Source organism: Oncorhynchus mykiss, chromosome 2, assembly GCF_013265735.2.
Source record: "Oncorhynchus mykiss isolate Arlee chromosome 2, USDA_OmykA_1.1, whole genome shotgun sequence".
In the NCBI taxonomy this organism is placed as follows: domain Eukaryota; kingdom Metazoa; phylum Chordata; class Actinopteri; order Salmoniformes; family Salmonidae; genus Oncorhynchus; species Oncorhynchus mykiss.
Genome location: NC_048566.1, coordinates 41,960,135 through 41,973,599, shown reverse-complemented (window position 1 = coordinate 41,973,599; position 13,465 = coordinate 41,960,135). Strand labels below are relative to the sequence as shown.

The 13,465-nt window shown below is 42.0% G+C and overlaps 1 protein-coding gene across 1 annotated transcript; it reads left to right on the top strand.

Moving 5' to 3' along the window:
* Positions 1-3,649: 3,649 nt before the first annotated feature.
* LOC110489886 (terminal nucleotidyltransferase 5A) lies at positions 3,650-9,878 on the top strand. Its single transcript, XM_021562849.2, has 2 exons — positions 3,650-5,226; positions 5,846-9,878. Exons 1-2 carry the CDS (start codon positions 4,801-4,803, stop codon positions 6,623-6,625), a joined length of 1,206 nt encoding a protein of 401 aa, XP_021418524.1. The 5' UTR covers positions 3,650-4,800; the 3' UTR covers positions 6,626-9,878.
* The last annotated feature ends 3,587 nt before the right edge of the window (positions 9,879-13,465 follow it).

Below are 13,465 nucleotides of genomic sequence, written 5' to 3'. Positions count from 1 at the left end.
TTATTGGATATTTCAAACTTTTTTAACAAATCAAAAACTGAAAAATTAGGCGTGCAAAATTATTCAGCCCCCTTAAGTTAATACTTTGTAGCACCACCTTTTGCTGCGATTACAGCTGTAAGTCGCTTGGGGTATGTCTCTATCAGTTTTGCACATCGAGAGACATCGAGACATTTTTTCCCATTCCTCCTTGTAAAACAGCTCGAGCTCAGTGAGGTTGGATGGAGAGCATTTGTGAACAGCAGTTTTCAGTTCTTTCCACAGATTCTCGATTGGATTCAGGTCTGGACTTTGACTTGGCCATTCTAACACCTGGATATGTTTATTTTTGAACCATTCCATTGTAGATTTTGCTTTATGTTTTGGATCATTGTCTTGTTGGAAGACAAATCTCCGTCCCAGTCTTAGGTCTTTTGCAGACTCCATCAGGTTTTCTTTCAGAATGGTCCTGTATTTGGCTCCATCCATCTTCCCATCAATTTTAACCATCTTCCCTGTCCCTGCTGAAGAAAAGCAGGCCCAAACCATGATGCTGCCACCACCATGTTTGACAATGGGGATGGTGTGTTCAGCTGTGTTGCTTTTACGCCAAACATAACGTTTTGCATTGTTGCCAAAAAGTTAAATTTTGGTTTCATCTGACCAGAGCACCTTCTTCCACATGTTTGGTGTGTCTCCCAGGTGGCTTGTGGCAAACTTTAAACGACACTTTTTATGGATATCTTTAAGAAATGGCTTTCTTCTTGCCACTCTTCCATAAAGGCCAGATTTGTGCAATATATGACTGATTGTTGTCCTATGGACAGAGTCTCCCACCTCAGCTGTAGATCTCTGCAGTTCATCCAGAGTGATCATGGGCCTCTTGGCTGCATCTCTGATCAGTCTTCTCCTTGTATGAGCTGAAAGTTTAGAGGGACGGCCAGGTCTTGGTAGATTTGCAGTGGTCTGATACTCCTTCCATTTCAATATTATCGCTTGCACAGTGCTCCTTGGGATGTTTAAAGCTTGGGAAATATTTTTGTATCCAAATCCGGCTTCACAACAGTATCTCGGACCTGCCTGGTGTGTTCCTTGTTCTTCATGATGCTCTCTGCGCTTTTAACGGACCTCTGAGACTAACACAGTGCAGGTGCATTTATACGGAGACTTGATTACACACAGGTGGATTGTATTTATCATCATTAGTCATTTAGGTCAACATTGGATCATTCAGAGATCCTCACTGAACTTCTGGAGAGAGTTTGCTGCACTGAAAGTAAAGGGGCTGAATAATTTTGCACGCCCAATTTTTCAGTTTTTGATTTGTTAAAAAAGTTTGAAATATCCAATAAATGTCGTTCCACTTCATCATTGTGTCCCACTTGTTGTTGATTCTTCACAAAAAAATACAGTGTTATATCTTTATGTTTGAAGCCTGAAATGTGGCAAAAGGTCGCAAAGTTCAAGAGGGCCGAATACTTTCGCAAGGCACTGTAAGTATGTGGACTAGCCATGTCGGAGCGGTTGTGATTGTGAATGATCAGTGATTTATGTGAATGCGATTGCTTCTGACCCCCTGTTGTGATGAGTGTGACTGCAGGTAGGCTCTGGGATCTCTGCTCTGCTGTGGGCTAAGAGTAAATGGGATAATCTGGGTTTACAGGGCTGGGTGGCAGCAGTGACGCAGGGTTTGCACTGCTTGATAGATGCCCTGAAGGCTGCCCCACCCCGACCGGCCATGACATGGCACAGCATGTTAGTCCTAATATGAAATGTTTGGTTTTGGCAGGTTTCTCTCTGATGTTTGATGGAGATGAGCGTCTGTTTCTCTGATGCTAGCTGTCATGCTGTGCTGCACTGTGCCATGGAAGTTCAGTCTGACACTGACATTAGAGTCTGACTAACACTGTGCTGTTGTGTCAGCTGTCTCACTCACACTTCAGAAGAGAACATTAAGCCCAGGGGGGAATGATGATGGGGAAAACAAGGGATTCAAGACAACAGAGACCGCAAATGTCCACAACACACATTCACAACACTAGTTAGCCCAGGCCAGGGGGTATATTGGCCAAGAAGAGAGAAATACATGGTTGTATACAGGGACTAAACTCATATTGTCAGAACTTCTATGGCTGGACACGTCCCCATCACATTCATAAGACCACAGGCTTTCCCGAGCCTCTAGGCTAAAGTCCCCTCAACATTGGTAAGACCCCTCCCACATTAAAAAAGACTAGTTTACTATAGAATATTGAAGTACTTACTATAGAATTCTATAATAAACTGAAGTATACTGTAGAATAATATAGTATATAATGTAGTACATACTACAGTAATGTCTTCAAAAACACTACTCTTTTTAACGATAGTAAATACTACAGTATTTAAATTGTGTATACCCTGCCCATTCCCCACCCCCACATTGCAATTTGTGCCACACCTTAGTGAGATACCTACATGCTAAGTATAGACCAGACCATATATTGTGTTTCCTACAGGTTATAGAGACCTACCTACCTACCTACAGGTTATGGAAAATGAGCTCTCTTCAGTATTTTTCCAGTAGGTTTCCTAAAGGAAAAAGCCTCCACTTCTATGTCAAAGATAATAAAACACTATAGTAAATACTGCAGTGACATCTGCAAAAACACTACAGTAAATCCTACAGTATACTACAGTCCACAAAAACACTTCATTAATTACTATAGTATATACTACAGCTTTATTTTACTATAGTATTGATACTATACTTAACTGTAAATACTCAGTAAATACTACAGTATTCACAGTAGTGTTTTTGCGGACACAAAACACTGCAGCGAATAAATACTAAAGTAAAATCCACAAAACACTACAGTGAATACTATAGTATTTATACCATAGTATACTATAGTATTTTGTCATGTGGGCTGGGATCAGATACAGCTTAACCAGGCACTAAATCAGGTCACGACTTATACTGTTTGATAGAAACAACCCTAGGGTTGGAGGTTAGGAAAGAGAGTGTTCTTTGGAGGTGAGAGTTTGGGGGCCTGGTTTAGGAAATGGCATTAGGGAAACCATAATTAGGTATGTGTTGGTCCTGTGTGGTTCTAGGAACGCCAAGGTCATGGGTTCAAATCATGCAGGGATCACATACTAAAAATGTATGCACTCACTGTATTAAAAGTTGCCTTGGAGAAAACATTTACTGTAAGTGGCATATTTATATGGCGTTTCCTCAACACAGCAAGTAAATGTCAATATAGGAAAACTGGAACTCTCTAAAATAGACAAACTGTAGGAAGTGTCATATTCTACATTATGACTCACAAAAAACGACTCAATTGTCATACTTGGGGAAAAGTAAAGATACCTTAATAGAAAATGAGTGAGTCACAGCATAAAATACTACTACTTAAGTATCAAAAGTATAAATTATTTCAATTGTTTTTTGTTTTTTAAGGATAGCCAGGCGCACACTCCAACACTCAGATATAATTTACAAACAAAGCATTTGTGTTTAGTGAGTCCGCCTAATCAGAGGCAGTGGGGATGACAAGGGATGTTCGCTTGATAAGTGTGTGAACTGGACCATTGTCCTGTCAACATGTAAACTAGTACTTTTGGGTGTCAGGGAAAAAGTACATTATTTTCTTTTGGAATGTAGTGAAGTAAAAGTTGGCAAAAATATAAATTGTAAAGTACAGATACCCCCAAAAACTACTTAAGTAGTACTTTAAATTATTTTTTACTTAGTACTTTACACCACTGCTCACAATACGTTGTTGCTGGATATTTTTCAAATTACTCATAGATTTGGTTAGGATTGTGATCTAACTTTTTCCTCTTTCCCATAGAGGGCAGTATGGCAATGTCAACTCAAAGGTAGGCTTTTGCTCCACAATTTTTGTATGGTCAATAAAATCCTGCAAGTCAAAATAACATTTCTTTATAGTGAAAGCCTTACATCTCCTATAAATTGCGACTTAACATAATGCGATTTCAACTCAAATGAGGGCACATTAGGTTATTATATTTTCAATGAACTGTGCCTGCATTTCATTAGAGAATATACAAAACGAACTGGGGTTGTACATAGCATGCGACATTCCTAAAACTGTACCTGCCTTTCAGGGAGAAGCGACGCCCACAAGCCAAGCACAATGGATAGGTAACGGTTAACTTTGGAAAACAAAAGTAGCCAAACTAAGCCACCATACTTTTCACGTGACAAGTTACATGGAAGGCTTTCAGAATTTATTGGAGACGAAAAGGGAATCAAATATTTAGAAGTTGCGCGTCACAATCGACGGGATTCCACAGAGGGCTGATCACTGCAGAACTTGCCAAGTGCGTATTCATGCAAATAAAAAAATCATAGGCGTGCCTTTGGCGATGGAGTCACAGCCCGAACTCAGAACTCCTAGTATACCAACAAGCTCCAAAGACGGTGATGCGCACAGCTCGGATGCACTGAGTGACAACCGACGAGGAAACGTTTCACGCTCTATAAAGAAAGGACAAGGCAGAAGTGACGACTATCTTTGAGAGAAGATCTTATTTACTGTCCTCCCTCATCTCACGACGAAAGATACGCGAGTCAACTGGAGTTAGCAGCTGGTCATTTCTTTACTGCGCACTGAGTAGCCTATTTCGCCTTGATTTTATTTATGTTACAGTATAATATAGAGGTACTGCACTCTGACTAAAGATACCGATGTGGATGAAGTTGACATTGCTCTTCTATAGCCTACTGTCACTGCGCGTAAAATCCACATTTGGATAAGGACCTGTCTCTAAAGAAACTTCATAGTCAATTGCCGTTTAATTTTCTCCACAATGTCTGAAGAACATAGTTGCACTGGTGCTAGTCCTATAACTGAGGTTGAAAACAGCAATATCAGCGTTCTCGGCTGGGAACAAGTGCAGCGCCTTGATGCTATCCTGACAGAGACCATTCCCATCCACGGCCGTGGAAACTTCCCCACTTTGGAGATGAAACCCCGACAAATAGTGAAGGTGGTGCGTAGTCGAATGGAGGAGAGGAATATCCACGTCCGGGACGTGCGGTTAAACGGGTCTGCTGCAAGCCACGTTCTTCATGAGGATAGCGGACTGGGCTACAAGGACCTTGACCTAATATTTTGCGCTGATATGAAAGGGGAAAGTGATTTTCAGATTGTAAAGGATATCGTTTTAGACTGTCTCCTGGACTTCTTACCTGACGGGGTGAATAAGCAGAAAATATCACCATTGACTTTAAAGGTAGGCTACATTTTCCAGTCAACAGTTATTGAAATAAATCAAAAGGCTATTTAGAAATACATTTCATTTATAAATAATTGGGCTTTTACTCACCTTTGCCCTATTGCACATCATTGTGCATGTTATTTCAAAGTGCAATATGACAAGTTTACTGATAGTATAATGTTGATTTTATCCAGTTAAGAGGATTGCAGTAAGCCCATTTAAAGCACATCCTGTTTCCTCGGCCACATACGTTCCATAGATAGGGCAGCCAATGTTTGCCCCTAGGCTACAGAAACATTCTGTAGGCTACAGAAACATGCAAAGAAAGTATGTGCCAATGTAATTACATTTATGCGCTATAGAAGATTAACTGTTCCTAATTTAGTGTTTGTATCGGTTGAATTGGATTTAGATCAGGAGTAGGCTACAGTATTTATATCCATGACAGTTATTTGTTTAAGATCATAGTGGCGCAAAAGCATTTATCCAGTATGTATACAGTATTTTAAAAATCCACTCACAGTTATTCATTTTAACTGAGCAAAGGGCCTTTTATAAAGTATACATACAGTATTTCTATCCACTGGCCACTGGAGCTAAAGATGAATTCCCCCTGTGTGTTTCTGTCGGACAGGAAGCCTATGTGCAGAAGATGGTGAAGGTGTGCAATGATTCAGACCGCTGGAGCCTCATCTCCCTCTCCAACAACAGAGGAAAGAACGTGGAGCTCAAGTTTGTCGACTCTCTGAGGCGGCAGTTTGAATTCAGCGTGGACTCCTTCCAGATCAAGCTGGACTCCTTGCTGCTGTTCTATGACTGCTCTGAGAACCCCATGGCCGAGACCTTCCATCCCACCATCGTGGGCGAGAGTGTGTTTGGGGACTTTGATGCTGCCCTCGACCACCTACGCCAGAAGGTGATCTGCACGCGCAACCCAGAGGAGATTCGGGGCGGCGGTCTGCTCAAGTACTGTCACCTGCTGGTAAGGGGCTTCCAAGCCGACTCCGAGACGGAGATGAAGTCTCTGCAGCGTTACATGTGCTCGCGCTTCTTCATCGACTTCTCAGATATCAGCGAGCAGCAGCGCAAGCTGGAGTCCTACCTGCAAAACCACTTTGTGGGCCTGGAGGACCGCAAGTACGACTACTTGATGACCCTGCATGGGGTGGTCAACGAGAGTACGGTGTGCCTGATGGGACATGAGAGGCGGCAGACCCTGGGGCTGATCGCCATGCTGGCGGTGCGCGTGCTGGCCGAGCAGAACGTCATCCCAAATGTGGCTAACGTCACCTGCTACTACCAGCCTGCCGCCTACGTGGCAGACGGTAACTTCAGTAACTACTACATAGCCCAGGTACAGCCCATGTTCCACTGCCAGCAGCATGCCTACTCCTCCTGGCTACCCTGCAACTGAGACAGCACAGGGAAAGGAAGGAAGGAAGGAAGGAAGGAGTGAGAGAGGGGGAGGGAGACTCACTGTAAAGTGTTTTTCAGATAAATGAATGAGAAAAAAGGTATCCCCATGACTCGCCAACCTGTATTGAATTTAATTTAGTCATGTTCTGTTAGAGAGTGATGGTGGGGGGGAGAAAATAACAGTTGGGTCTCAGCTCCTGTGAGGTCCATCTTAAACCAATGGCAGGACAGTTTACTGTGAAAATGCCACCCTGTCTGACACCTAACCCAAGCTTGGGGAAGTATGGGATGGGGTTTTGCCCAATACAACGCAAACAATGATGGACAAGAATGAAAGCAGCAGCAATACTTTCATTGACACTCACCTGGATTGACTGACTCTGTTGCAAACTGTAAAGGCCGTTAAATTGAGCGATAGACGGGACATAATGTGTGGCTACATCTGTGTCCTGTGGTGTCCAGCTGCCTCCATGGCTGTGAGGAGGATGCAGGCCCCTTTGCTCTCTGGGGGGTGTGTGGCTTGCACCCTGACGCGTGCTGGGCAATGCCCCAGCGACACAGGGGTTACTAGAGCACCATAAAACTCAATTTCTGGTGCGACATCGTCACAAGCTTTGAGTGACAAAAACTACACCTTAACTAGTAATGATTGATATGAACATAATGTGTTTACAAACCAAAGATTTTTCATTTATTGTTTTCAATACCCAAGCTTGTTGGGGAAGAAAAACAACGTATAATGCTATCTATATTTGTATATGTGAACACGTGTTTTAAGTGCCTAATGCCTATCAGTAGTATAGGTAGAGGAATAATGAGCAGCAGGCCATATCATTTTGTGAATAAATCCAGTTTGATTTTCGTCAGGCACACAAGACAATAGCACCCCAGTGGCTTGTGAATGTAACCGTGAAATCCTGGTACAGTCCGTGCTGATGTCATATCTTTTGGAAGAAAACAACATATCCCCTTGCAGTCGTAGAGTATTAGTCGATGGGGGAGAGATGGGGCTTTGCTGTACATTGTACAAAGTAGTTTGACAGGCATGACCTCGCGTTAACGTTTGCGGATATTTTAAATATTCCAGTTCCAATTAACAATAGCAGTACCTCCTCATAGGTGTGTTGAAGCCACAGAGGCTAGAGCACTATTTTCCGTTGCTCTCCCGTAGTCATTTTCAGACAAACAAACTCCACAGGAATATTAGTTTGTGCCATAGTGCATGTACAGAGATGGTTTAATATTGTTTTGTCGTTGTTCATGTTGACTGTTTCAGTTTCATATGGATTACTGTATATTCAGTTTCACACGGTTTAAACTTTACTGTATTTTGTATAGGGGCGCTTATCTTTTAACTCGCCTTTTGTAGCACGTTCACAGCAGGCTGAGGGATTGACAAAACCTTTGTCGGAAAGAAATAGATCGAAAAAATAAACACAGAAGGGGAAAGAAGGAGAACGGATCGAAAAGGCAGAGAGCGAGTCGGTGTGTGTGTTCCTGTGCTGCCTTCTAGGATGATACTTGCTGAGACACCCTAGCAGGGAATTACGCAGCTGCCGAAGAGGTTGAACTTCGCTGGGCTGTGTTTGTCGTGTGTGCACTCGCTTTGGGTCGGCTGCATACCTACAGAAAATGTTGTGCCAAATGTTTATCTGCCGCTTGCCCAATGTTGATTGAGTGTTCTGCCTTTTGTCGATGGTGCGCGAGGTTGAGGATGTGCTGTTTTTATATTGAAGGACAGATATTGAGCTGTAAGGGAGGGGGGGGGGAACTTGTGAAGGAGTGCAAGTGAAGGACAGAGGAAAGCGTGAGAGGCAGGGAGCTGGGCTGGGGAGATAGGTGCAGATGGTGAAGGGGTTTGTCTTGCTTTCACCACAGACAGACATGCACAGTGGTAATACCTCTCTCTCTCTCTCCCATCTTTAAGAGGACCTAAGCAGAGCGAATAGGCAGGAGAGAGAGGGGGGTCCTGGTACACACAACAGAACTTTAGGGAGGTAGCCTGTTAAGCCGAGCACTATTTATTATCATTACCTCTGTGTGTCAGGGCCTCTTCTCTGTGGGACTAAACAGATATCCACGCATGCCTTATGAGCTTTGATAACATTCCCTGGGTTGGTGCACTGCCATGGTATTACTGTAAATGACCTGTTAATTGAGGCTAGGTTAGGCGGTGGCTACATGATCTAGCTGCTATGCCGTAAGTTCCAAGCCCATGGGGAAATACTGTCTCATGCTAATTCAGTTTCTCTAATGCCATTTCTAAACATAACATCTGAAACATGTTGATAGGAACTGATAGGAATTGATTTTTTGACATAAAGATGAAAATGATTGATGATTCATCTCCAGTATTGTGGGTCTTGGGGTGAGAGACAGTGTTATTAAAAATAGCAACGTCGGTGTGCACTATACAAATATAAAGTGTGTATCTTTAGAAAAGAACGAACAGTGTTTTCACTGTGGGTGGGATTCCTGGCTTCCCACTAGTGTACAAATGGGTCATGTCACAACTCTTTAGGACATCTTAAGGAAACTACTATCTTTGTCTCCACTGATGAGATCCTGCTCTTGTCTGCTCTCCTTTCCCCTCACTCCCATAATGTGTAAGCTGTAATGCAGCTCCCTTAGGGAGAAAGTGAATGGACATCTAATGGAGTTCTACAGGGCTCCATAGGGGATGTGAATCGGCTTAGGTGACCACTGTGTGACTGTAACCTGGGTGGTCAAGAGAACAGAGAGAAATGTACTCTCTACTCAAATCATTCTGTAGACTCCTTTATCTCTATTTGGCTATTTCACACGTTCTGGTCTAGCATTTTTTTTTCTTTTTGACTGTACATTTGGATGATATTGTCTGGATCGTGCAGGCGGTGTGTGTTCTCATCTCTTCTCACTCTGAAATTGGCTCAGAACAGCTCAGCCAACACCAGTCTACCATGTAGTTAGCGAGCAACACACAGGCTACTATGAGTTACTGCATTGTCTTGTATGCATTGTTTCAACTTTTCACCTCCTATTCATGCAGTCTTTTTCAATCAAACCTACAAAAAAAAGAAAAAGCCTGCTTCATGTATTTTTTATGATTGTTATTTTTATAACTGTATCAGACACTACCATGTTGCAGCGCTTTGGAATCTGTAATCAGGTTGCAAAATATCATTTCTCAGCTTACATTTTTTTTGCAGATCTTGTAAATGTGTCTGTTTTGAAGATAAAGAATGTTTTCATCATTAAAAAAAAAACTGAAACCCACATTTTCATCTCAGTTTCTTGTTTGTAACGATGTTTGTAGAAGAATCTGTGACTGAATTGTGTTGACGATGACACTCCAACTGTCTGCTCTGATTGTTCCTGTCTAGCGTTAGGCTATATCCCCAAACCACCACCAACGCTCAATGTCCAGGCTTGGCCTCAATGGTCTGCCCATCAAGGCAACTGACTTCAGGCTTCTTTTTCAATGAGAGGGCATCTCTTTTAACTGATACTGGCGATTCAGCAGCGTTTAGAAGGCTGGGTTCCCTGCTTACAGATGACAATCCTGGCCAGATCCTGGCAGACCAGACCCAAAGGGCACCGGCCAGAGAACTGCTCCACCGCTGACAGAAATAGCTGGTGGGGAGTGTGAGGGATTTGCGTCCACCCAAAAAGAGACTTTAACGCTTTTGTGTTGTGAATATCTTTGCCTGCTCATCAAATTCTCTTTCAGAATTACACAGTGCCTCCCATACACACCACTGTAAATGTTGACTGACTGATCAGGCAAGGGCAGGGTAGCAGTGAATGGATCCAGTTCCATGGATTGAAATGGAGCTCTAAAGCAACTTAGCTCTAGTATGGGTCATATGAGTCACATGTCTCATTGTCCCACAAAGAAAGAACGTGGGAGAGAGACAGAGAAAGATGAGTAAGGAAGTAAGCTATATTTAGGAGCCATGATAAGGATATTATCCCTTTCACTTAAACTTAAATGGATGACTGCTCTATGCTTGCAGACACAAACTTCACTTTTCCAAACGTCTGGACAATCTGATCACATGTGCCTTCAGCTTCATCAATATCTCCTCAGTGCAGCCAGCTTCAAACACCATAAAACATTAGAGATGCCTACACAGCAAATTCTCCAGTGTTGAATCAACACTGAGCATGTTTATTTTTTAATTACATTTTTTTGTAACCTATTTTTAACTAGGCAAGTCTGAGCATGTTAAGTGTAACACTGTTTCAGGTCCACACTTCCAGTGTTAAATTAACACTTTCCTTAGTTTAAAGCCTTATTTGCATATTTCCCAGTGTGCCTTGCCTTTCGAGAGTTTGTAGAGTTTACACCCATGACTGTATTTTTTTAGTGACAGAGACATGGTTGTTGCATTAATTCATTTTCAGTCCTGTGGCCTTCACCAAGTGAGATCATAAGTGAATATGTTATAATTAAAATTACTTTAAGACAATGCACACTTCATAAGGCCTTCTTTTGAGGGCCTAGTTTTACCCTTATACACTGGCCTGAAACATATGTTTTACAGGTCACATTGGCCCTGCAAGTCACACTATGCTGGCTTGCAAAGTGATGTGTAATTCCAATTGGAATCCAGCCTGAGTGGGGGATATTCAACATTTGTCATTTGTATTTACCCGCAAGCTGTATTCAGAATGACTGCCAGGGTTGGGAAGACTGAGACGACCTAAAGAATCTAAACTAGAACAACATTACAGTAACGGGAGCAATACGTCCAAGTAACAGATTGGATGAGTTTAGAAAAATGTGTGATATTTCTATTTAAGTAGCTTAAGAACAATACATTTATCAGTCAATGTACATGCAAAAACATAGAAACAAACAATAATAAAAAACACAAAAACTGCGATAGAGCATGGTGGGAAATATAACAGCGGCGGCTGTGTTTTATGTTGTTGTTCATCTCTGGTTATTACACCAATACTGGGGTTCTTTTCCACCCCTGAGTGTTAATTTAACTATTTACAGAGGTCATGTCATTTCTGAATCAACACTAGAAATGTTACATTGAAAAATCAACACTACTTAATTAACACTGGCCAATTTTCTGTGTACTTAATGGCCTGTCTCTGCTTGAAAGGGATGGGAATAGACGAAACAAATATGATATATAGCAGACCGTATGCTTGGGGGAGATCCAAGGTCCACCGCCGTGCTACTCCAAAAGACAGCAGTAGTGAAAACATTGGCAATAGTTAAGAGGTTCGTATCATTTTTCAGTTAATTGATTACATGTTGTGGGAGGGAAAGGGGGAGGTTGTTGGAGGACTGAAAAACGGATCTATCTTCTATCCTTAAATTCCCTCCGAGCTCCTCCGAATTCGTTAATGGCTTTTCCACCTGGGAATAGGAAAGTGGCCGGCTACTTCATGGGATTTTCTCTCTCTCTCTCGCCCTCTTTGCTCACCCTCTCCGGCTTGCTCTCGCCCTCCCTCTCATTTTTCCAGATGAAGGCTTTTATTGAATAAGCCAAGAAATGTTGGATCAATACTCGGCGTGGCCGACCCACCTTGCAGAGATGGGAGCCAATGTTGTGCTTTACGACGTGGTCTAGTCATTTCAATAAGGCAACCATTTTCTCTCTTGGAAAAGTGTGAAACGGACAACGCGGCCATGATTCCTCACTTTGAGAGGTGCTCGTGAACAAATTCCAGGTTGGTGAGTTATAAAACATTTAGGGAGCATTAATCAGCTATGGTGAATACAGCCGTGCAGATAGAGATGTCAGAGTCACCGAAGGGTCACAGACTACTGTTTTTATTGTCTATGGGGACAGCTATGTGGTCAAATGTATCAAGCATTTCAGAATAGGAGTTCTGTTCTAGTTATCTTAATTCGCTGTCATTTTAAAGGCTAAACTAATCCTAAATCAGTATTCCTACTCTTAGACGCTTGATATTCAGGCCATGATCTACTCCTGTTTTTAGAGTCTATGGCAATTTCTCTGATGTGGGAAATATACAACTTAATTCTCTAACATATTCATATAGTCTATCTATACTCACAAGTCATCTCATCATTTGACATTCATTTTTAAATTACATTTTTTCTCGATTGCTAAAACACAAAAACTGGTTCCTGTAGCACAAAAACCTTACGTCATTCCCAAAAACACACACATTTCCCATAACACTATTCACCTGTTTCCACACATTTCAATATTAAAATATCTTTCTGCAAAACATTACACAAAAGTGGCCAAATAAATAATTCATTGCACTATATGTTCGTTCAGCAAACAAATGCTCTCAATATAATTAACTCAAGTCATCACAACCTAAACTCAGAGGACACATTTCTCCAGGTGCAAACAGTTCTGCATTAGGGGGCGCTATTAACATTTTGGGATGAAAAACGTTCCCGTTTTAAACAAGATATTTTGTCACGAAAAGATGCTCGACTATGCATATAATTGACAGCTTTGGAAAGAAAACACTCTGACGTTTCCAAAACTGCAAAGATATTGTCTGTGAGTGCCACAGAACTGATGTTACAGGCGAAACCCAGATAAAAATCCAACCAGGAAGTGCCGCATTTTTTGAAACCGCCTCCTGCCAATGACTCCTTATATGGCTGTGAATGAGCTACGAATGAGCTTACGTTTTTCACGTATTCCCCAAGGTGTCTACAGCATTGTGACGTCTTTTTACGCATTTCCATTGAAGAATAGCCGTAAGGGACCATATATAGCAAGTGGTCACATGGTGTCTCCCGCAGAAAATCTTGCGTAAAATACTGAGGTAGCCATTTTTCCAATCGCTTCTTATGAGAAACCAATTGCCTCAACGGATATATTGTCGAATATATATGTTAAAAACA

Bases quoted from the DNA above. Each gene is read 5' to 3' on its own strand.
- LOC110489886 (XM_021562849.2), top strand. From the start codon at position 4,801: ATGTCTGAAGAACATAGTTGCACTGGTGCTAGTCCTATAACTGAGGTT. The intron at 5,227-5,845 runs GTAGGCTACATT...TCTGTCGGACAG, and splicing joins TATCACCATTGACTTTAAAG to GAAGCCTATGTGCAGAAGAT.